The sequence below is a fragment of the Centroberyx affinis genome, unplaced genomic scaffold (assembly GCF_046629955.1).
Source record: "Centroberyx affinis isolate AG114_WGS23_722 - 3 ecotype Tasmania unplaced genomic scaffold, CSIRO-AGI_Caff_v1 ptg002833l_1, whole genome shotgun sequence".
Taxonomy (NCBI): domain Eukaryota; kingdom Metazoa; phylum Chordata; class Actinopteri; order Beryciformes; family Berycidae; genus Centroberyx; species Centroberyx affinis.
Window position 1 is genome coordinate 48,022 of NW_027280975.1, and position 25,428 is coordinate 73,449.

The 25,428-nt window shown below is 41.3% G+C and overlaps 1 protein-coding gene across 1 annotated transcript in view; it reads right to left on the reverse strand.

Annotated features, from left to right (window-relative positions):
- tmeff1b (transmembrane protein with EGF-like and two follistatin-like domains 1b) overlaps nt 1-25,074 on the reverse strand; it is a 61,203-nt gene extending 36,129 nt beyond the window's left edge. The window contains exons 1-4 of the mRNA XM_071536146.1: nt 25,062-25,074; nt 24,600-24,709; nt 14,944-15,073; nt 3,959-3,988 (exon numbers count right to left, since the gene is read on the reverse strand). Of these exons, the coding sequence (XP_071392247.1) occupies nt 3,959-3,988; nt 14,944-15,073; nt 24,600-24,709; nt 25,062-25,074 (283 nt within the window). The remainder of the gene's footprint in view (nt 1-3,958; nt 3,989-14,943; nt 15,074-24,599; nt 24,710-25,061) is intronic.
- Nucleotides 25,075-25,428: the final 354 nt, after the last annotated feature.

Consider the following 25,428-nt stretch of genomic DNA (forward strand, 5'->3'; position numbering starts at 1 on the left):
AATCTGTTAAAATTCAGCAGATGAAGAGTAAGTGCGCATTCAGATTTGCAGAAATATGTCAAGTTTGTTCCCTGCTGAGGTTGTGTTACATTCTTTTCACTTAGAAAATCAACAAAAAATACAATTTGTCCAGGAGGCCCAAAGTTTTGCAGACCAATATAGCATGGATCTTAAAGGAAGGGTCACTGGGCTCCTCCCATCACAGATGACTGGTTGAATTATTGGCTCGGGCCGATATTCAATATTATCGAATATCGGGATATCACGATATTCACGAAATATTGCGATATTTCCCGCAATATCAAATTATCACCCCTCCCGGCCATGTTGCTTAGATCACAATTGCACAAGCTTTTAAACGTATGAATTTATAATCTACTAGTGGTAGGATAGTAAAAAAAACTAAAATAATCATACTCAAAGTGAAAAATTTGTGTTTTTATTTCAAGTGTTTTCCCTTTTCCACAATCAACCGTTTTTTCTGGAAACAGCAGGAATGAGCAAATTACAGCAAATGGCCTTTGTTTCCTCCAGTGCTTCAATAGTAAGATCAAATTTCTAGGCTTTTAATAATGATGTGAAAGAGTTATCTTAGAAGAAATAAAATAAAATACCCCTCCACAAAAATGCCCCCCCCACCCCCGCGATAATATTGTATATCGTGATATTTTGGCTGGACAGTATCGCGATATTAAATGTTGGATATCGCCCAAGCCTGTTGAGTTAAACCCAGGCCAATCTCTGAACCCATTGTCTATCGGTCTAACAGCGATTAGACTCTTGGGGTGACGGACAATATTTGGGGGTTTCCGGTGTAGCCAGCGGACATCCGGGCCAAGACTTCCTCTTCCGTGAGCCGGTCATTGTTCACAGTCCGATTAGCAACTTGAGACGCGAGAGTCGAACGTTTCTCCACACAAAACACAAACATCGATACTTTCTGTAGGTGTTTTAGGTCCGGACGACATTTCAGCTAATCTCTATAAACAGATATCTGCATATGAGTCGTTGTCTCTCAACTCCGACTCCATTCTCGCGTCTCAAGTTGCTAATCAGACTGTAAACAATGTCAGTACAGTCTGGTTTCTCAGGACCTTCATCAACCCTCCGAGACCTGATCAGAAACCTCCTCCCCCTCCACCCACCTGACGCTGCATCTAAACCTGCTCACTCTCCGCCTCTGCACAGCTCCTCCCTGCTGATTTGCTGTGGTAAACTATTGATTAAATCGCTGCCAGTTCAGTAGAATCACACATTCGAATGATTAATAATATATTCCTGGAGCTCTATTTCATGAACATCTCCAGTTCAGAGCGAGAGGCGGCGGAGGATCGGTGGGACTTCGAAGTCAAACTGCGATCTAAATGAATAACAGCCAGCAAACCCCTCCTGTCATGGTCAAGGGACCGCATTAGCATTTCCAGCATGGAGGAAATAGGAGAGTATTATGCAGAGTATTAGCCTGTGTGCTGCTCGGGACTTTTAAAATAGCCCGTGGTGAACTGACATCATGAAGCGCTTCGCTCTGAAGCTGAGCCACCTCACAATCCCCTCGCTGGTCCTTCACATCGGCGCCGGGAAAAAAAGACAGAACGGCGGTTTGTGGAGAGCGTTCAGCATGTCAGAACACTGCTGGATCCAAACAGGATGTGGAGAAAAACAAACATTCACCAACACAAGGGATCTGATTTAAGTACAGTGCTGCAGGACAGGCACGGCATGTTTCTGAAAGGGTGATTACGTATCTCCTTCTCATACCCACTGGATGAGAGACATCCTTTATTTTCTTAGATTGGAAAAAATCAGACTTTCATTAAAGCCCTATCCCTAGGAAAAAACGCCTAAAATAATACACCCCAAATGAATCAGGAATAGCTCCTCAACCATAAGGCCTATATGCATATTTCTGGTCTCCTTTGATAGGTAAGAAGCTAAGGAATATTAATTCAGTGTAAGTAAACCTATATCTGTTACCATTCCAGAGTAAATGGAGATGCAATAAAGGAAAAAGTAAGATTTTCATCCTCGCCTAGTATATAATTCTAAATTTTAAGGCAATATCACCATTATAACCAAGATCCCGTGGATAATAATGCAACTGAATGTCTTCTCATAGTCTTTGACTACAACTGTAACTGTAAATTTGATGGAAATACACCAAAATACAACATTTATGTACAATTCCTAAAAATATACTCAGGCGGTCTCCAGGTTTTGGTCAAGTTTACAATTTACATTATGCCTGTTTACTGGGAGTTTTACTCCAAAACACTACTCATTTCCATATAGCCATGTTAAAAATAACATACATCTCCCAAAAACATTGAAATAGTAATAAACACAATGATTAGGAATCAATATTCATATATGTCTGAAGAGATCCATGCTATTCAGGCAGATTAATAGAGAATGCAAGGGTCCTCAGTGCTGTATGAGGTATCCCCAGTTTCGTCTCTCTCAGATGAAGAGAATGATATATGGCTCATTGGTGTCAGTGCTTCGATGCGGCCACCAGAGGGCGACGAAGAGCCACTGCACCCTCCATAGGGATTCAGTCTGGCTGGACTAAAATGGCTGGGGAATCCCCCCTGACGATCGCTTTAACTCCCGTTTGGTCCCAAGTTACGGCAGAAACGTAGGTAACTAAAATGTGCCGTTTTTGGCGAAAATAACATAAGCCTTAGTGAAATATTTTGGCAAGAACATAGATTTTTGTCAGTATGACTGTAAAATGTGAAGTTTGACTGCTACGTTTCCCCGGAAATGGCGGACTGTGTCGTTCCATTTTCGAGGTGCGTTTACTGTCATTGGAAAGCTCGGAATTTCTAGTTTCCAGCGATACCAAGCATGTTATTGTAGACTGAAGAGAAAATTATCCCCGATCTTTTGATCACAACTTGCTCTTATATTTACGAAGTTTATATTTGTAAGACTTAATTGTTAAAATACTTAGTAATAAGACATAGTTTGGTCAACATACAGTTGGTTTACAGATTCTGAAAGCTGAAGACCCCATGTTTTCAAAACAGTATAACATTCATATCTTCTATTAATAGACCATCTTCTGTCGCGATTTTTCATAACTGGGGGGGTGGGGTGGACCCGGTACCGGGTCCGTCGGGCTAAACAGTTAAGTGGCTCCTCCAATAAATTTGGGAAAATATGAGGTCCATTCTTCCAATTTGTTCAGAGGATAAATTTCCCGCTCATTCCTGATTGAAGCAACTTTTGCGGTCTGGAGGGAGATCAATGGATCAATATTGTGTTTGTTGTGGTGTGGGTGATATGCTGTACTGACTGTTAGTGTCTATTACTGACACGCTGACTGATGTTTTGTTTTGGGTTTTTTGTTTGTTTGTGGTTGTGTTATTTTAGTTTTCTCAGTCTTTGTAAGCTGTTTTGGTGTTTAGCAATATGTCAGTTGTCACTTTTTTATAATGTCTTTTTATAGAAGGAATATATACCTTTTTACTTTTTATAAATGCTCTGATGACACAATTGTATGTTCTTGCAAAACCCAATAAACAAAGTAAAAAAAAAAAAAAAAGAGAGATTACTGTAAGACTGAAATGTAATTGATTTATGTTTGCCAGTTGTTTTTTTTTTGCTAGATTTCGGTGTTCCACTTGTTCAGACTGAAAGGTTTAATAAACATAAAGAAAGAGATTCACTTCAAAACAATTCAGCAGCATGACTAGTTTTTTATATATTGTCAGAATCTGCTTTGTCGGCGTTCCTTTATGTGCTAGAAGTGATTTTCAGACTGTTCCTCCAGACAATGGCAGTGAATGGAGAGAGAAAAAAAACACAATTCTCCAGTCTGCTCTACCGGAGCAACAGATCACAGAATCACTGATTTTGTTGTTTTTTGTTTTATCATGGAGGAAGAGACACGACCCAAGACTCTACCAGAGTCACACAGAGATTTAAAAAGCCACCGGTGGAAAATCAGACTCACCGTCTCCGTCTCCAGAACCGGAACCAGGATCTGTGAAGAAACGAGAGACACGAGAACACTCTGTTAGCTATTTCTGAACAGTTATCAAACACTTATCAAGGTCTGATGGCATTCTTTGGGGTTTTTGAAGCTAATGCTGATACCAGTATTTTTGGACTGATAGCTGATATTTTGTTCTCATATTCAGTGTCTTTAAATTTGATCATGTTCATGCAAAAATAAATCCAGAAAGGGCAGAAAAGCCTCTAAAACAACATTTAGACCATCATGGGACACTAACACTCTCCACTGAAACCAAGGATTATAGCCTGATACCAATATCAATACCAATACTAATACCAAGAATAAGAATATATTCATGCATATTTGTGTGCAATCTGATCACGTCTCTTATTAGAATCAATTCAGGTTACGGTTGAAGGGCATTTTTGAGGAGTGTTGATCATCCATTACATTTCATTGTCATTTTTCATATTTCATATTTATGTCAGTCAAATTTACATGGATAAATAAAAAAAATTAAGGTGTTAATTTTTAAGTTCTTTGTTGCGAAATAGATGTTCACATGCTTGTTTAATTTTAGATTTCAGAGGTACAGAATGTGATTAGATTTTGGGGTAACGATATCTATGCAAAACTAGTAGGTAAGCGAAATATCGGTCAATTTTACAATAATTATGAAATCAATCAAACTGCATCATGTCCATCATATCAGACTGGACCAGATCTGATTTTTCTGTTCAGGCCAATATCAGCCCATATATCAGCAAACCATACTGACACACAATGTAACATCAGTGGTGGAAAAAGTCCTCAAATCCTTTACTTAAGTAAATGTAGACTTCATTTAAAGTTTCAGTAAAAGTCTAGAAGTATCAGCAGTAAAATGTAGTGAAGTATGAAAAGTAAAAGTCGTCATTCTGTCAGAGAGTTAAATTACTGAAGCATGAACCTGTCAGAAGTATTTTAATGTTGTCGGTCTAACTGCTCCATATACTGTTGGGGAGTTTAAACTCTAACAATGCAACATGTTTTATGAGCTCATCGTATGTTTTGATGTAAAACCTTATTCTGCAAAGTAACTAGTAACTCCAGCCGGCAGATAAATGTAGAGGAGGAGAAAGAAGAAGATTTCCCTCTGAGATGTAGAGGAGGAAAAGGAGAAAGTCTCTTACTCAGTAAAGTGCCAGAACCTCAAAATTTTACCTAAGTTTACTTGAGTTCCACCTTTGAGTAACATATTGGATTGAATACCAGTCAACCCATATGCGTCTAACCCCAATACTATATTTATGAAATCTTTACACTCACATCTACACCACCAGTCTAAAGTCTGGACCCACCTGACTGAATGTTCTGTGTTTTTCATTCTCTTAAAGCCATTTTGATCTACAGTCTTCTGCTTAAAGGCTTGAAATGAGTTTCTTAGACAAATATAAACAGTGAAGTTGATCCTATGTATGAATTTCCTTCCAAAGCCTTTGCCTTTCCATCAAGGCAAAGAATCTAAAATATAAGATAGTTTTGATTTGTTTAACACTTTTTTGGTCGCCGCATAATTCTGTTTGTGCTTTACTGACTCACATAGATTTTTGGTGATACTATCTATAGGTTTGCCTCATCGTCCACCTTGTCCAAACTCGACCCCCTGTATCACTCAGCCTTGAGGTTTGTCACTACTTCTAGCTTCAGGACCCATCACTGTACCTTATACAGCATGGTAGGATGGTCTTCCCTCACTTTGCGTAGGCTTCAACACTGGTACATTTTAGTCTATGAGATTATTTCAGGCAAATTACCTATTTACTTAAGACAGAAGTTTCTATTTTTGCAAAGCAGTCATAATCTTAGGTGGCACAAATGGCTTCAGTTTAAAGTCTTCCAGCAGAACAGAAGGTCCTTGGTCCTGGAACGATCTGCAGGCCAATCTCAAACTTGAGTCCCTAATCTCTTTAAATGATTTTAAACTTAGAATAATGGAAGTGGTCACTGTTAGCTGCAGTTGCTTCAACTAACAAACACATGACTAAATATTGCTGCCTTGTTTTTGTTTATGCACTGTATTATGTAATGTATTCTTGTCGTACCTATTGTTGCTGTTGTGATTTGATGTTGTTGTCCTGTTATGATGCTGCTGTTTGACCCTGTCTTGGCCAGGTCTCACTTGTAAAAGAGGTTTTAATCTCAATGTGACTCCCTCGTTAAATAAAGGTTATGATTTCATCGTTTTGCTGTCTTAACTGTGATTCTAAAACGTGGAAAATAGTAAAAAAATAAAGAAAAATGTGATGCGTCCAAACTTTTGACAGGTAGTGTTTGTTGTATTGAAAAGTGACAGATGTTTCCTGTCCAGTCTGGGACCCACAGATGTGTTGAAAGTGTCACATCCGAGAGCGGAGCGTTATAAAGAGGATGAAGCTGTTGGCGTGCAGCTGCTGCATTAGGAAATGGACCTCGACGGCATAAATCCTGGCGTGGCGTCCTCGAATTAAGAAATGGACGCTCGCTTCGGAGATCCTGGCACGCCGTCGTTGCATTAAGAAATGGATACTGGCTGCTTTGTTCGATTAAATTTCACCTTTAGTTGCAGCACTTCTTTACAATGTCGTGATTAGAGTGTTTTTCATGAAAGGGGACAGCGGCGGGCCGGGAGTGACCGCTCATATTAATGCTGCTGTCAGGATATTATTGACTAAATGTAAAGAGCGTTGCTTAAGACTGCAGGTGGAGTTCAGCCTTCAGCTCCCATCATGGAGGAAACACTCTGAGTGGCTGCAGGTGACAGACATGTGCTGATGGGGAAATCAAACACGAGGCAGCGATCAGCTTAATGTTTGTTAAGTGTTGCGGACCGAAACCTCCCCACTTCCCCTTAAAGGAATAGTTCACCCCAAAAATGAAAATCCTGTCCTCATCTCCTCCCCCTCATGCCAAATGAAACACAGGTGAAATGTGTTAGTCCATATAACACACAGGGAGGCTGCAGCACAACTTGGTAGCAGCCTTCTCCAAAACAACTGAAGTCAATGGGGACCTGTTCTTTAGAGCTCCAAAACAAAAACAGCCAAACAATCACACTGTGAATAGAAAGACCTAGACACCATTATCTGTTGCAAATCAATCAGCTGTAGTTCAGATTTGCACTAAATGATGGTGTAAATATACTGTAGGTCTTTTTGGAACTCTGAAGAACTGGTCCCCACTGACTTCAGTTGTTTTGGAGAAGGCTGCTATGGAGTTGTGCTGCAGCCTCCCTGTGTGTTATATGGACAAACTTCACCTGTGTTTCATTTGGCATGAGAGTGAGTAGATGATGACACAATTTTCATTTTTGGGTGAACTATTCCTTTAAAGTCCTTAGACCACTTTGACTCCAACAGGTCTGGATGATGGAAATCATCCGTCTGAATCCAGAGATCAACTGTTTGGTTCCTGAAGTGGATCTCTGCTCTCCCTCAGTAACTAACAAAAACAGATTTACATTCAGTCAGATTGAGTCACGGCATATTAATTAGATTTAGTCAATTATGTACTGACTAAAATGGCCAACTAAAGTAATTAAACTATAGTTGATGAAAATATATTGTCTATTAAAAACCTGGCTTAAAGCTAAACAAACATGCAATCACTAATTTACAGACTGAAACTGACTTCATTTTTAAAGCACATGCACTTTGCACTGGTTTTTAAATTTTGTAAACGTCAGTGTCTCATGTCTGTTGTGTGTTAGTGTGAGTTTGTATTTGTGCAGATTGTACACATGTCTGTTTTCAACTGTCACCTGCCAAGGGACTGCAGATGAAAATTAGCTCCAAGCTAAATCTCGTACAATACGATTATGTTTCACATTGTACATGTTCCCTTACAAATAAATTAAATAAATATATAAATAATAATAAAAAAATAAAATATCCACTTCAACCTTAGAATAAAAAGGCAGCACCAGTCTTTTAGTTTAAATTACATTTGCAACATTTAAACATTTTCCTGTTTTTCTGTTGTTCCACTCTACACTCAACCTTATAAAATAAAATTTTTACATCACGTTTGGTGAGAATAATGTCAGAAACAGCCAAGTACAGGCAGTAAAAACATCATGTGACTGTACTATACTGCAGATCTAAAAAGCCAGGAATCAATAAACCTTCAAATTTTGAAAGAAAGTGTTTCCAAATATTCAAATATCGTCATGAGACTGAGAGAACGTTTACGCATCGTAGACTCGGTTGACAAAAAGCCTTCGTCAACGAGCGTCTTAATCATTAATTTTGTGACTAGATTAACACCGGACAGGTCTGGAACAAAGCTGCACGCTCAGCAGATCCCTCCCATGGACAGAAAGTCTTTCCGGAGCCGTCCTCACAGCGGCCAGACGGAGCGAGCGGCTGCTGCAGCAGTCGATAAAAGCTGCTGAGGGAAATAAACACACACAGCCTCCCCTTTGTTAAATGATGCAGACCGAGCCGCTGCCCAGTAAACTTCACCACGCCTCCCCACTTCCACCGCCTTCTGATCAATACGTGTAAATAATTATGGTGTTTCCAACTCTAAATACTCTTGAAGATTGTTCTTCTGGTTTTTCTGACGGAACTGAAGGGACAAAGTGCAGTGAGCTTTTGTTAATTTCTTTCTTGTTTAATTTCTTGAGACTTGACTTGATGCATGAAGAGCAGACTTGAGACTTGACTTGACTTGGGTTCTGGTGACTTGGGACTCGACTCTGACTTGTACTCTGATGACTTGAAAAGGTTTCTAAAGTCTTGACTTGAGATCTTGTGTTTGTGTAAATGACTCAGATTGAAAGTGATGAGATTTGTTCCAGCAGACGACTGAATTTAAATTCTGTTTTCTGAATTTGTATGGAATGATTGAATTAATTGAAGTTGAAACTGATTATAGAAATCAAACTCATGATGCTCTTACCAAGTTTTTATCCTATTAAAACCATATTGCATTGAAAAGTCCTAGATATTTAGTTTTCTTTAAGATATTAAATTGATACTGGACTCTTGATTTGTTCTGACTTGACTTGCTGTTCTACATTTAGACTTGAGACTTGACATTAATGACATGGACTTGACTTGGACTTGACTTGATGATCTACATTTAGACTTGAGACTTGTGCCTCAAGACTTGAGACTGACTTGGGACTCTCTGAATAAAAGTAATCTTTTAAAAATCTTCCATGTCTCTAACTTCAGTTCGCAGAGTGTCTGTCTGTAGAAACTGAGCAGTAAAGTCTTTCAGGCAGAACACATTTAATTGTCGCCACTTGATTAGAGATCAACAAAATCAAGCAGATTTCTTCGCTGCAGTGATCTGATTAGATGTGACCCAGCTGTCTGAATGCCTTCATCAGCCAATCAGAGCTGATTATTCAACAACACCGTGTTATAATAACAGATAATATCCAGCGGGGGGGAGACAGGGAAGAGAGGACATGATATGACACGAGCCAAACTGGAACCCATGATGTAAGAGATGTAAGGGAATTAAACTAATCCTCGTTTGGCCCCCCCCCCCCCCCCCCCCCAGAGCCCCTGAAGGACCCCTGGAGGTCCTCGGACTCCAGTTTTAGAACCGCTCAGCTCCGGGTTTTAGCAGCTCTCATCCACGGCTCCTGAAAGCCGTGTAATAATGTAAAAATAACACATAATATACAGATAATATAAAGAGAGGACATGATGTGACACGAGCCAAACTGGAACCCATGATGTCATGACGTGATGATGTCATGGCGTCATGATGTCATGGTGTATGGACGCCACACGTTGACTCCTGGACCTTTCTACCAGCTGGGACGACCGGTGGAAACATGATGCTGCAGCTTCCTGGAGGCTCAGTCCGCTGAAGACTCTGTGATGTCATGGGGTCAAATCCATCACATGTCATCCATCCGTCTTAAATGGTTATATTAGTCTAGGAGGATACATTGGGTTTAAAGGTGAAAGTTTAGTGGTTTAGTTTTTTAGTGGTTTGGTTCACTCACTCTGCCTCATACAACTGGAACAGACTTCCAAATGATTTTAGACATGCTCCAACTGTAACCACTTTTAAAACTAGGCTTAAAACCTCTATGTTCTCCATCACCTATAATTAAAATCTTAGCACTTTAACTCCAAATATATGTAAATATGTACGCGCGGTTTATGTCTGTATTTACTTGTATCGACAGAACTTAGATTTTTATATTGTAACACTCTTACTGATTTTATAATGTTGCCCTTACTCTAACTTTCAGTGTTCAGAAACTGTTTTCTTGTTTTTTAATTTTCTTACTTTTACTTATTTACTTTTATCTTATCCATCTCTGTTTTTATTTCTTTCTTTTAGTAATGTAAAGCACTCTGAGTTGTCCTGTGTACGAACTGTGCTATATAAATAAACTTGACTTGAATGGTACGTGTTAGACTGTGTCCTCTGGGATAAATGACAAAAATAAAGCTTTATCTTGTAAGTGTGGACTTCTCTTGTGCATATTTTTTTATATTTACAGCTGTTTATACACTGTTTGAATATGTGATAATGTATTTACTGCTTGGTCTAAAGCTGAGCTGTACATAGCCAAAAAGATCCTGGACTTTATGAGAGCTAAAGCTGAGACGAAATGACAGAAATGAGTACTGAGTGGGCTCTCTCTCTCTCTCTCTCTCTTTCTCTCTGTCTCTCTCTCTCTCCCCATCCCTCCCGTCTCTCTACTACTCTCTCTACTGTCCAGTAAAGGCAACAAACAATTTAAAAAAAGGAAATGAAATACGACGTTCACGCCCAGGGACGATGTGGAAGGTAAGACTCAAATCCCAGCAGAACCTTCTGGACTGTCTCTCTTACTCTCTCAGCCTCTCAGCCTCCTCACTCTATACACACACACACACACACACACACACACACACACACACACACACACACACACACACACACACAGTCTAGAGGGAGTGCAATGCCTCCTCTCCTATCTCAAAAGAAGCCAAAGCGCTACATTTTTCCTTCTCCCCCTGCTTGGGGAAATAAAGCGAGCCGGGGCCTGAGTGTTCGCGGCGGCGGCGCCAAACGCTCCAATTACAGGACGCATAAATCTAGGAGGAGAGGAAATTGCCGAGCGGACTGGGGAGGGAGGCGGAGGGGCGTACCGCGGCGCCGGATCCCCGCGCTAACGGGTAATAAGAGCGGAGCGGCGGGCCGAGCCACCCGGGAAATCAGGCCGCTGCCCCGACAGATTGAGTTGACCGCGCCGCCGCCGTTAAGTTTCCCCGACAACATAAACCCCCGGCCGGCCTGGGAGGAGCAGAGCCCGCCGGGTCCTTGATGAGAAAATCGCCTCAGCCGGTGGGGGGGGGGGGGTTGGAGGAGCCGGGGGGGGGAGGAGCGCTCGTTGTCCTTGGTGTGGGTTCTGGGTCTGATTTACGCCTGGTGGATCACGCTGTCCTGGACCGTTAACTCTGCAGGCTTCAGGACTTAAATCTAGAGGAAATAAAGCCTCCTCCCATGCCAATATTTCTCTGATATGTCTCAGTGTTTTTGAAACTATCAGTACACAATACCAGCACATGAAATAGGGTTTGTTTTACACACTGCTAGGTGCCAGATGGGTGGGGTTTGGTACACAGGGCAATACAATGAGCAATGAGTTTGGAAAATCACAGGAAAGTATTTCAAAGTATAATTTTTCTGTGATTGATAACGCAGCTTATCTTATCTTAACTGTCCTGATGCAGTGAACCCCACCCATCTGGGACCCCAAGTAGGTCAAAACCAACATAACACTTCATTTTTCAACTATACTACACTATTTGGCCCGGTTCTGCTGTACACCACCGCCAATACAGTCTTACCAAAACTTCAATTTCAATCTCCAAAAGAAAAACTGAAGCCTTGACCGTGACAGATGTGAATCTTGCTGGTAGATCTTTAGTTAGAGCAGCGATTCCTTAACTTTTCCATATTAAAAAGCCACAAACAGAGAAATATGATATATACTGTATGATAAAGGTTTTTCAGGTAATCCCAGATGTTTGCTGTCTTTGTGAGGTTCATGTCATGATAACATTAGGGAGAGTGAAACCTCATTATACTCTCTCTCCTAGGGCTAACTGCTAGTGAATGCAGTAAGAGGGAAATTAAACTAATCCTCATTTGCCCCCCCCCCCCAGAGCCCCTGAAGGACCCCTGGAGGTCCTCGGACTCCAGTTTTAGAACCGCTCAGCTCCGGGTTTTAGCAACTCTCATCCACGGCTCCTAATTAAAATTGATCTGGGGGTTGATTAACCCGGGCCTTTTCTCCGAAATCAATCCGACCAATGGCGCTTCAGAGAGAGTTCTGGGAACGCTCGGGGGAACCGAGGACAACGGGACAACTGGACAGCGCCTGGTGTTCGGTCAATTTAAAATATAACGACTTCAAGAGTAAAATTTAAAATATTAGTGAGGTGTTTACATTCACATTAGAGGCATTTAGCTGTTCTTATAATGATGCTGTAAAGTTCAAATCATTTCCTTCACCCTTCACCCTTCAGCTTGTCTGTCTGTCTGGTAATAATTTTGTGCAATAATTCAACTGTGCAATAATTATTTAATTATTTACACTGTTGTATATATTGTAGTATGATCATAGGCGGATTATGAGACAAAGGGCCCCTGGGCACAGATAGCTACTAAGCCCCCCCCCCCAACCAAAGACAGCAACTTCACACAAAGTTTGTTAGTAGTTATATGAAATAATGGATTACCATCACAGTAAAATTGTCGTAGTAGCTTTACTTCTTGATCTACATAAGGAACAGAAAAAGATCTCTCCATGAATGCATCCGTCTCTCCAAGCCATGTTGACACCTTCAAAACTAATGTTTAGGTTATTATGGGGGAATTTTGGGGCTTTGGTAAATAAATGAATGACAAAGCCCTTCGACTGTGGGGCAGTGAATGTAAAGTTAGTGACAGCATCATCATGTGTCAGGCTCTGGCTCAGGGGCCCCTGAGCTCTTGGGCCCCTGGGCCTGTGCCCGGTCGGCCCATTCAGTAATCCATCCATGAGTATGATGCACATATTTGTACATATTTCTTATTTCTATATTATTATTGTTATATATTGTAGTATAATGCACATATTTGACATATTTCTTATTTTCTTATTTTTCTTATAATTTCTCTATGCTTATATATATTTCTCTTCTAGAATGTGAGCAACTGCAACGTAACCCAATTTCCCCTCGGGGATCAATAAAGTATTTCTGATTCTGATTCTGATTCTGTCTATCGGCAAAACATCTCAGAAACTTTTAAATGAGCTGTAAGTGTCCGTGAACTTGTTTTGAAACGCTGCCACGATTCACACTTCCATGTCAGTATTTTTGGCTGTGAAAAGGAAAGATGTAGAAGATCTCAAGTCTTTAATTGCTGTGTACAAGTGCCTGATCGAAAGAGACTGTGTATTTAACGGTTTCATTCCATAATTACATCTCCACCGTTTGAAAAAAGGGACACCTACCATTACAAAATGATCGATAGCACAAAATTAAAACAAATTATGGCACTTCTTTATGGGGGAGTAGGTAGCTTACATCCTCAGATGACACTTTTACAACACTTTTACTGACTGGATCCGCTATCATTCAGAGATATGGAATGATGAACTAGGAGGAAAATTCCACCCTTGAATACTCTGATACAGTATATATCATCAGCCTGTGATGTTCAATGCATCCCTGGAGTTATTTTGTGATGAAGAGTTTACTTTTTTGGTGAACCCACTTTCCCTCAACCTGCCTCGCCTACTTCTACTTCAGTTAGTGATTTAATACGTTTCCCAGAATGCCTTTTGTCAAGAAGGGGCGTGGACTTGTTGCGTCCAGCTGTTGACTTTAGGTGTTTGGTGAGAGAGCGATAGTGATAGTAAGAGCAGAGCGAGAATTTCCTGTTCCACAAACTGAGTAACGCCCTGTTACTCAAACCCTCAACCTGTCTCTCTGCTGCAGTGCATTCTGGTCTCTCTCCTGCCCCTGTGGGTGGAGAAATTGGTCTCTCTCCTCTTCTACGATGGATTTCTCCCTGTATGATTGGTGAACGTCTCTCGGTGCAAAATGGCGGCTCTAGAAAGAAGAAGCCCTCGCTCTTTGATTCTGAGGGACTGACACCAAAACCTGACGTTTACCGCTGAGGTTTTAGATCAGTGATTCTCAATCTTTTTCATATCAAGGACCCTAATTTAGTCCACATAAGGGCCACAGACCCCCATTTGATGAGATTTTGTCTCTCCGACTCAAATCTGAGAATATTTTTATTGTCAGATATGATTTTGTCCAGAACTCCATGACTGTCTGTATTGATAACAGAGAAACTATGATCAGAACAGTCATTCCTCTACATTCTCTAATTGTGTTAACTTCTTGTAAATTAAATAATGCTGAAGTTTAACAATTCGTGACCTTGGTATTATAAGGTTCTATCTGACCTTTTTGTCAAAACTGAGTTAGTCACATGAACCTATTCTATGAGTGCCTTGACATATGTGTGGTGTTTTTTTTTGAAAATAAGATTTTTGAGTCTGTAATTTCTAAAACAAAAGGACCCATCTCCATTTAACTCAATGGATGCTGAAAACTTTTGAAGCTCAATATCTCAGAACTATCCTGAAGGCAGACAGAACCTTCTAATTCTAAGCTCACAAATTCATAAATTTTCTGGGGACCCCCTGGAACCCTCTCAAGGACCCCTGGTGGTCCCCGGACCCCACGTTGAGAACCAGATCGCTGAAATATCTGGAGGTGACGTCACCTCGTCTACGATTGGCCGGTTATCCACCAAGAAGAAAACACAACAAACTACTGGATGGAGCCGGGAATGCAACATACATCGACAATACCTGTTTTTAAGCGTGTTAAAGTGTTTTAGGGGACTTTACTTTACTTTAAGGAAATTACTTTTTTTTTTTTTACCCAAAGTGGACATATAACATTTAAATGAGCTGTACACTTTGTGGCAGCACTCACCGGCAGAACACGGCCCGTCTGACACCCGGGAGATGAGTCTCTGCTGCTTGCAGGACGCCTGTCGCCTGTAGCATTCGTTCTGGTAGGTGTCTCCATTGGAGCCGCAGACAGGGATGTAGTTTTTGTGGCACTGGAAATCAAACACAGTCGAAAAATAATTACTCTTCAGCCACGCAGTGTGACGGGTCAAAGACTGGACAGGCTCCAGCCGAGTTGATAATTCCCACAGAACACGGACGGGTGCAAAGCCAAGTCTATAGTTAACCAGGGAGCCGGTTAGCAGTCTGTTTGGTTTTCTCCTGTTTTTTCACTCTTATGTATGTAGACTACTTTGAAGAAAACTTTACACAGCACACACACTTTTGTAACTAAGCCATAAGTTGCGGCTTTTATTGGGGGAATGTGCAATATCTTGGTGTAGGGCATCAGGTGTCTTCTTGGTGTGTATGTTCTGGTGTATATGGATCTGTGTGTGTTACTGAATATTAACTGTAGTTTGGATATATTGTGTGTATATGGAGAGGCTGTGAGCTGCTACGTCACCTGTGTTCTCTCGAATGCCCAAGACAAATTTCTCCTAAGGGAGACAATAAAGACTAATCTAAAAAATCGAATCTAAATCTAAAAAAAAGGACATACAAATGCAAATATATAGGAGCTGATATTGGCCTTTTATTAAATATCAGATATCTGCCAGTCATGTCGTCCACCTCTATAAAACCTGCATTAAAATTTGAAAATTTGGTTTCAGAGGCTTTTCCACCCTGACAAGAATGCAGTTCTGGTGGAAACACTGAATACTTGGCATTTTTGGCATAGAAAAGGCCAAATGTAAATGGTTTTGTATATCTGCAAATATCAGATAATATCAGAATATCAGCTTTCAGCAGCTTCAGTGCAAAACATCAAACTATCATCATCAGTATCTGCCTTTAAAAACCCACATCGGTGGAACTAGCACCTCGCCACATCACTGCTGTGCTCTTGATGGCGGTGAAGAACGGCGTCTGTAGGTTTCCTGTGACTGTCGCCCTGCAGGGCACAGCGGCCCACTGAGACAAACTGACAAACTGTAATTTATTCATAGCAGCGGGCGATCCCCACTCCAAACCAAGCAGCCTCCTATAAACACTTGAGTGGGAGTGGAGCGGCCCCATCAGCCTCAGCAGGGCCGCGTGTTTGACCTCGTTGAAGGATCCCAGTTACGCTTTTGAAAATCTACTCATCAAGAGAATTATAGCCCACTAGACTGAGGTGGTGATTTATAACTCACTGGGCAGAGCAAGGCACTAACACTGCAGGGTTAGGGGTTTGACTGCCACCCATATTAACGATGGGTCCACTCATAATTCTGTCAGGAGCTGTGGATGAAACTGTTCACCTATTGGCAGATGTTAAATCAAAGAATACATCAGACAACTTCAGCATTCCACCAACATAAATACCAACAATACAATTAAGATTTGCTTGGTACAAGATTGGGACCTGCACAATAATCTGCAACATTTTCATACAAATAAATATCTGTGTTTGTTCCTCTCTATTTTAAAAATCCTCTGCCGCACAGGAAGTGATGCGTTTTATGTTTCTGGTTTGTTTGGAATACACAGAAGAAGAAGAACTGGGTAGTTAGCATGAGCAGCGATAGCCACCATGGCTGAACAGAAAAGAGAAACTCAAACTGCATCAACAGAAAATCCAAGCTCCGCCCACACTGTTTGATTGACAGGTGATCTGTGGGAAGTGCAGTTACCACTTTAATTAAATGTTACATTTTACATTTGAAGAACCTACCAGACATGACTTATAGCTGCTACAGTAAAGTAAACTTGCAGTAAATCACCAACAAGTACAACAGTAAGTGAAGGGGTCAGATCACAACACCCAGACAACAAGATGACTGAAAACATTCCTGTTTCCCCAGATTATTCAAGCAGCATCAATAATTTAGAGCACTTAAGTTGCCATTTTACACATACTGTAATTAGGAATCTCTGTATATATTCCTCTGAGAAACACATACATGTCTTCCAACTGGTGCAGATTGGGGCTTTCTTAGAGCTGCTCTGGAGGCAGAAATAATCTGATTGGTTGAGTTAAACCTCAGTGGGCGGAGCCAAAGAACCACCGTTTTTCTGGCTAAGTAACATTAGACTGAAGCTCAGTGAAAAAGACAAGAGGTAAGAGAGGAGGAAGCTAATATTATAAGCTTACTCTATTGACTGAAAAAAACAATCTACCATACTAAGTTATCTAGGTTAGCTAGTTAGCTAGCTGACCTTCCAAGTTCAAACTAGCCATACTAGCCTATAGCTATCTACATAAACTAGTTAGCTAACTGCTGACCTTCCAACATCATGAATTCCATGGTCATGAATTAATTAAAAAAAAAAAAAGACTTCATTGTTATTTATATTTTGACCAGAGTTCATTCTTTACCATTCAAGTTTTCCAGTTAGCTAACTTGTACTAAAAACTGTTGTTCTTTGGCTCCGCCCACTGAGATTTAACGCAACCAATGAGATTATTTGTGCCTCCAGAGCAGCTCTGCCTCTGAGAAATGTTTCTTTAACTGAAACTCTAATCTGCCAAACAGCGGACGTGTGGGATGTGAATTGTTTTTAAAGCAAATTTAAGGCGTCAAGGAGACAATAAGCTTTTGGTCACAGAAGTCATCTGAATCATTTACTATGTAGGACACATGAGTTTCTGTGGTCATTCAATTTGTATGAAGGTTAGCACAAAATAACTTGACTTTGCCGTCAGATACGCACCATCCACCGCGGCTGCCAAGGCCACATATCAATGTTAAACAATCCATATTCTGTTAACCGTCCACTCATCAATCATTCAGCGTGAGGGTCTGTCACGAATACCACCTACAAGTGACCCGGGTGTCATGTCAAGTCAGGTTTAAATCTGCAGCCCTTCACCACAGCAGGACCCAAAGGACTTTGCAGAGAACGGGCCTAGCTAGATCTGATCAACAATCAAAATGATGCAACAAAATAAAACACAAGCACAAGACACCAAACAGCATGTCGGAAACAGGCTAGAAACAAATTATTAAACAAATTATTACCTGCAGGACAAAGTTTCTGTTACTGCAAGGACTCATTTGATTGTCTAATGATGGTGAAAAACAAACTATAGACTTGATGTGAAATGTGGAAAAAATGACACATCGACACCTGTCACTCTTAGGGCTCTAACATACTCCACGTAAGGAACGCATGCGCTAATGCGAGTACTCCGCCTACGCAAGCTGTTTGCTGACATAGCAAACGCGCGTAGACCGTGTCACTTGTCACTTGTCACTTGTTATAAATCACTAATCCACAAGGGGAAGCAAAGCCAATCTGATGCTGGAGCGGGGTTTGTAAAAATGGCTGCCGTGGAGGAACTTGTGCTGCTATACATTCTCCATCACCGCAAAAAGAGAGCAATGAAAAGAAGATGGTACATGCGTCTGACAGCCAGCTGTTCTTCCAAATCTGCCGCCACTGACATTTGTTTACACAGGAAATGACTTCTTCATTGGTAGTTCCTCCTTTTGTAGTGATTTTCATTTAGCGTCCCTACCTGACACGCGTGATATTGCAGCAGACGTTTGCGTCGCGTTACAAATTTTTGCCCTACACATTTTGCTATGCAAGGACGCGAGACACGTCCCGTGCGTTGCCCTTTGTGTTGTTGCATGCGTTCCTTACATGGAGTATGTTAGAGCCCTTACTGTTACGCTTTTTCAAATCAATGCGCTTACTCACTTACTCACCTGAGAAGTTGGGTTTGTTTACAGAAGTCTCGTCTTACACGGCACTTTTCACCAATCGCTAAAATCCTACATGGCTACTTATGTTGTTCAGCTGTGAAAGAGTGTTTATCCGCCTGAAAATAGTGTGGAATAAGCTGACCAAGCTTTATCATTCCACAACTCGTCCCCCAAATTAGACGGAGCTACTAAAAGACATCTAAAGTATCTATTGACCTTTTTCACACGGCAGCCATCTTGAACACTCGGGGTGGAAGAGCGAGTTCAGCTCTGTCCCGCTGTTGTGAACCAACATGCATCATACAAACATTGAGCATTTCAGATTCTCCACTGAAAAACATATTAGAAATAAATGGACCTCAAGAATACAGTTCCATGTTCCATTTTAATATATTTGGCCTGTTATTGCTAGCAAGAAGAGGCTAGCCTAGGTAGCTAGTAGCTTACTAACTAGGCTACTAAGCTAGCTAACTAACTTCCCTGCTAAATTCAAGCAGTTGTTGTGGTTGTTCCTGAGATTGCTGCTAATTTGATGACTGTTTGGTCTAAGTGAACTCCTTGCTTATGTGTTGAAGTAACGCTAGTTTATGTATATTTATGCCAATCTTCAGGGTAGAATTTCCCACCCCAAGAGTTCAAAATGGCTGCCATGTGTGAATAAGGTCAATTCTATCTAAAGGTAAAAAATAAAATAATAATTTATAAGGGAGAGAAGCCAATCTGGAAAATGAGACTAACTTTCACCAAAAGCAGAGGAATCCTTCAAGCTCATAGGCCGCACAAAGAAATTGGGAGGGGGGGGGGGGCGGGGAAGAGCTACAGCAGATCCACCAGAGCAGCTTCAAGTGGCAATTGTAAAGTTTCATTCTGCAAAACATCTTTCTGCTCAGACAGCTTTTTCTGTGAAAGGAGCAAAGTCCTGGAACTCCTGATCACTTGAAATCTGCTTCAACACTTTTAAGAAAGTTACCAAATCCTGGTTCATTCAGCAACAAACTTGTACTCATGTCTAGTTTTCTGCAGTTATGTTACTACTAAATGTGTGTTTTATAGTATCTTGTTGTCCTCAGTTCACTTTTTTTTTTTTTTTTTTACCTTGTGCTCTATTGTATCTTGCTGTACTCGGTTTACCTTCTTTTTACCTCACTGTTTTAATCTCTTATTCTCACAAAAGCCCTTCTATGGACGGGTGTTGCAAATTAGCATCCGCTATAAACACTATGATATACTTGCATCGGATAGCTGTTCTCAATTTCTCTATGTATATTGTATCTGTCCCTATCAAATAAACCATAAATAAATAAATAAATAAACATCAGACTTGCTCTCTCTGTGGGATTCTGCCATCATCACACACACACCTGCCGCCCTTCTGTTGCAATTATAGTCACATTAGAGAGAAATATGGCAGCCTTCTAAACTCGCCTCAGAAAAGAAAAACAACTCGGATGAGAAAAAGAACAAACGTGCTCATCAGAGGCTGCCGAGCACATAATTAATGATTTTTTTTTTTTTTTCATTTTCCAGTCAGAAGCGAAGGTATTGATATTCTACCGGTGAGCATGAGGAGGGGATCAAGGTTTGTTTTAGAAAAAAGCAACACATATGAATTTATTATTATTAATAATTTATGTGTCATGTCAACCAAAACAAAGTGAAATCTCTCATAGTGAGTGCTAATCTGCAAAATCATGTTTTTTTTTAAAATTCATTCTCCATCTTTGTCCCTCAGCCTCACTGTGGTGTTTCTGCACTGCACTTCCCACAGATCACCTGTCAATCAAACAGTGTGGGCGGGGCTTGGATTTTCTGTTGCTGCAGTTTGAGTTTCTCTTTTCTCTGTCTGTTCAGCCATGGTGGCTATCGCTGCTCATGCTAACTACCCAGTTCTTCTTCTTCTCCTGTTGATTCCAAACAAAGCGGAAACGTAAAAACGCATCACTTCCTGTGCGGCAGAGGATTTTTCCCAGGAAAGAGCGACCAGACACCGGCTGTTTAGAACAGACAGAGGAGAAGATTTATGAACTGGATATAGGTTGGATCACTGTTGAGTTAGAGCAGACGGACATTTATCCAACATTCACGTATATTTATTTATATGAAAGTGTTGCCGATTATTTCTTTAAATGAATGATTGCAGAGCAGGTGTCTGAATCACTCGTTCATCTGTTCAGGAGGCGAGTTTCAGTCGGAGGTGGATGTTTGATATTCCAACTCTGTCACCCTGGCTATGTAGACGGACGGGAGGAGCCGAATCAGGACGTACAGATGGCAGGTTTATGAGGACCAGAGCTCCTTAAACCCTGCTGAATTTGTTTTAACGTGACTCAGCATCGTTGTCGTGACTAACCAACACTCACACACACTCACACACACACTCACACACACACACACACACACACACACAGACGTACAAACACACAAACCAACACTAGCGACATAATCGGCAAAGATTAGAGAGCATGCAAAGCCACATACAGGCAAAGTTCATATATAAACTAAATTTTTAGCACTATGGAAGATAAATCTATTGGAAACTGTCGAATGCTTTCATCAGATGACTCTTTTAAAGGTATAATATGTAACATTTCCGCATTAAAATATCTAAAAACGACTAGACCTATGTTATATATTTTTTTGAGTTGTGTACTTACATTATCCCAAATGTTTCCAACAATATTCAAACCCAGAGAAATCCATAATTTTATTCAAGGTAACTTAACGTCATATCCCCTTTACCCCCTAACTTCCTGTCAATGGCGTCATATCCCCTTTACCCCCTAACTTCCTGTCATGGCGTCATATCCCCTTTACCCCCTAACTTCCTGTCATGGCGTCATATCCCCTTTACCCCCTAACTTCCTGTCATGGCGTCATATCCCCTTTACCCCCTAACTTCCTGTCATGGCGTCATATCCCCTTTACCCCCTAACTTCCTGTCAATGGCGTCATATATCCCCTTTACCCCCTAACTTCCTGTCATGGCGTCATATATCCCCTTTACCCCCTAACTTCCTGTCATGGCGTCATATATCCCCTTTCCCCCCTAACTTCCTGTCATGGCGTCATATATCCCCTTTACCCCCTAACTTCCTGTCATGGCGTCATATCCCCTTTACCCCCTAACTTCCTGTCATGGCGTCATATCCCCTTTACCCCCTAACTTCCTGTCATGGCCTCATATATCCCCTTTACCCCCTAACTTCCTGTCATGGCGTCATATCCCCTTTACCCCCTAACTTCCTGTCATGGCCTCATATATCCCCTTTACCCCCTAACTTCCTGTCATGGCCTCATATATCCCCTTTACCCCCTAACTTCCTGTCATGGCGTCATATCCCCTTTACCCCCTAACTTCCTGTCATGGCGTCATATATCCCCTTTCCCCCCTAACTTCCTGTCATGACGTCATATATCCCCTTTACCCCCTAACTTCCTGTCATGGCGTCATATATCCCCTTTCCCCCCTAACTTCCTGTCATGGCGTCATACATCCCCTTTACCCCCTAACTTCCTGTCATGGCGTCATATCCCCTTTACCCCCTAACTTCCTGTCATGGCGTCATATCCCCTTTACCCCCCTAACTTCCTGTCATGGCGTCATATATCCCCTTTACCCCCTAACTTCCTGTCATGGCGTCATATATCCCCTTTACCCCTAACTTCCTGTCATGGCGTCATATCCCCTTTACCCCCTAACTTCCTGTCATGGCGTCATATCCCCTTTACCCCCTAACTTCCTGTCATGGCGTCATATCCCCTTTACCCCCTAACTTCCTGTCACGGCGTCATATCCCCTTTACTCCCTAACTTCCTGTCACGGCGTCATATATCCCCTTTCCCCCCTAACTTCCTGTCACGGCGTCATATATCCCCTTTACCCCCTGACTTCCTGTCATGGTGTCATATCCCCTTTACCCCCTAACTTCCTGTCATGGCGTCATATCCCCTTTACCCCCTAACTTCCTGTCATGGCGTCATATATCCCCTTTACCCCCTAACTTCCTGTCAGTGGCGTCATATCCCCTTTCCCCCCTAACTTCCTGTCATGGCGTCATATCCCCTTTACCCCCTAACTTCCTGTCAATGGCATCATATCCCCTTTACCCCCTAACTTCCTGTCATGGCGTCATATCCCCTTTACCCCCTAACTTCCTGTCAATGGCATCATATCCCCTTTACCCCCTAACTTCCTGTCATGGCGTCATATCCCCTTTACCCCCCTAACTTCCTGTCATGGCGTCATATATCCCCTTTCCCCTCTAACTTCCTGTCATGGCGTCATATCCCCTTTACCCCCCTAACTTCCTGTCATGATGTCATATCCCCTTTACCCCCTAACTTCCTGTCATGGCGTCATATCCCCTTTACCCCCTAACTTCCGGGGAAACACGGGAAACACCAGATGATCCGTCAGAGAGTGAGGAAGGAAGTCGTCCAGCTAGCTAGCTAGCCGCTCTAGCCGCTCTGTTGTTTTTTTCATTCTGTTGTTTTTATCGCTCACTCCTGACGGATCACGATTATTCCTTAAAAAAAACTCCCATGATCCCACGCTGCTTCACGACGTCATCAAACTACGTCTTTTGTTATTGTTTTGATTCAGAGACCCCTAGAGATGACAGACTGTGTGTTTAATACCACACCACTGTTTCTCCTCTCTGTCTCTCTCCCTTGTTTTCCTCCTCTCTCCTGATTATCTCCGTCTCATTACGAGCTTTCGGTTGCTGTTGGTTTGTGGTTTCTGTGTGCGTCTAAACATCGGGTCTGAGGAGAGGAACAGAGACTCTCGCTCTCCAGAGGAACTGAAGTGCTGAACGAGAGCGTTTGATACTGCGCCTGTCTCGTTACTAAATAGCTGCCTGTGTCTTCGGGTGCGTACTGTAGATTCAGAAGAGTCTCACACACAGACATCAGATGACAGACAAGCTGGTTTGCTAGGGCATGGAAAGCCTCAAAAGACGAAATCAGAGGGCTGATACAGCAAGAAGTTTTTTTAAACCCCTTGAACTTTACCCTTAAATTTCCCCTTAAGTAGCTTCAAAGTTAGAATTTTTTTTTATAGACTGTACATCAATGTCACAAGCTACAGCTGCTGATACTGAGTGAAATATTCAAATCCAAGACACCATTTTTATCGCTGCTCCAGTACATCAAATGGAAAAAAACAGTCTTTTGCATCATTTTTTTAAACAGAGAATACCAACTTCTGCCCTCCGATAGGCGATTTAGAGTCCCTCAATTTAAACGCAACAGACTGAAGAATTCTTTTATTCATCAGTCCATCCTGTTGCTAAACCAAAATCAGTGTGCTGCCAACTGAGATCTGAATCCAGAGGATATAATGTGATATGTATGATTATCATGATTGTTTCATGTGTTTTGTACGTCTATGAAAAGTGTCATATGTGTAACTGTATGTTTAATCTGTGTGTTAATCTCTTGAACGGAATTGCCTAAGGATGCAAAATGAATTTCAGTGTAAACTGACAATAAAGTTGTATTGTATCGTATCGTATTGTATTTTCTACACATTTCACTGTAATTCAGCCTGACATGTTTGGTGTCTTTGGAGACCTTTGGAAATCTTGACAAGAATTTTAAATAAAGTTATGTGGGTTTGAAAGATGGGACCAGCGGGGTGAAAGCGGTTAATAAGACGTGGTGCAAAAAAGTTCTCAAAAAGTGTAAAATAGTGAAGATTAATTACAGCTTCAGCCCATCAGGCCATCATCAGTGCAAACATCTTTCTCCACTCCCCTCATTTTTATATCCTGTCAGATATCAAATCCTCTGTCAGCTCAAGAGGACGAAACCCGGGTGAATAAAGGCTAAAAATTAAAGGGAAAAAAAACAAAGATGGCAACACGCCTCCTCCTCCCCGCACCTGAAACTGGCAGACACATTTGAGCTGAGCTCCGTCGTCTCGGCAGACGCCTCCGAATCGACAGGTGGAGTCGTCACAAACCCTCAGGTCGCTCTTCTTCTCCGACAGATCTGCAGCGACAGAGAGACGACAAGAGGGAGGGTTAGTTACACAGAAGGAGAGACTGACACAACCCGATCTCACACCAGTACATGAAATGAGACTTGTTAACACCAGATTACGTGTTGGTGGCTCATAAAGTGTAAAGCGGGTACATGAAGGAGACACGACTATAACCAGGCAGCAGAGTCTCAGTGCAGCAGCTCAGTGACCGGAGTTCAATTCCCAGCTTGTAGGAAGATAATTCCTACCGTGAGTCAAATTTATATTTTTAGATCAAGTTTTTCGTATTTAACCGACCAAAGCCTTTGCCAAACCTTAACCAAGTTGTTTTAGTTGCCTAAACTGAACCGTAAAGCCAACCTTCCAACGTCATTTTCACATTTTCACAGCACCTAAATCTGCGTTTCACAGTTTGTGCTCATTTCATAACTTTTAGACAGTATGGAATGCCATTTAATAAATAAATATGCCTATGAAATAAATAAATATGGCTATGAAATAAATCCTGAAATAAATAAATGAGGCAATAAATATATAAATATATAAATAAATGTAAATATAAATATATAAATGAGTCAATATAGTTAAATAAATAAATAAATAGGTTTTTGTTTCAAAATGACGTTTTTCAAAGGACTACTTTTATTTATTTCAGGGGACTTTTATTTCCTAATGCCTCGGTTGCGGGCCATAACATTAACACATTTCCTGTTCCTTTGACACAAAA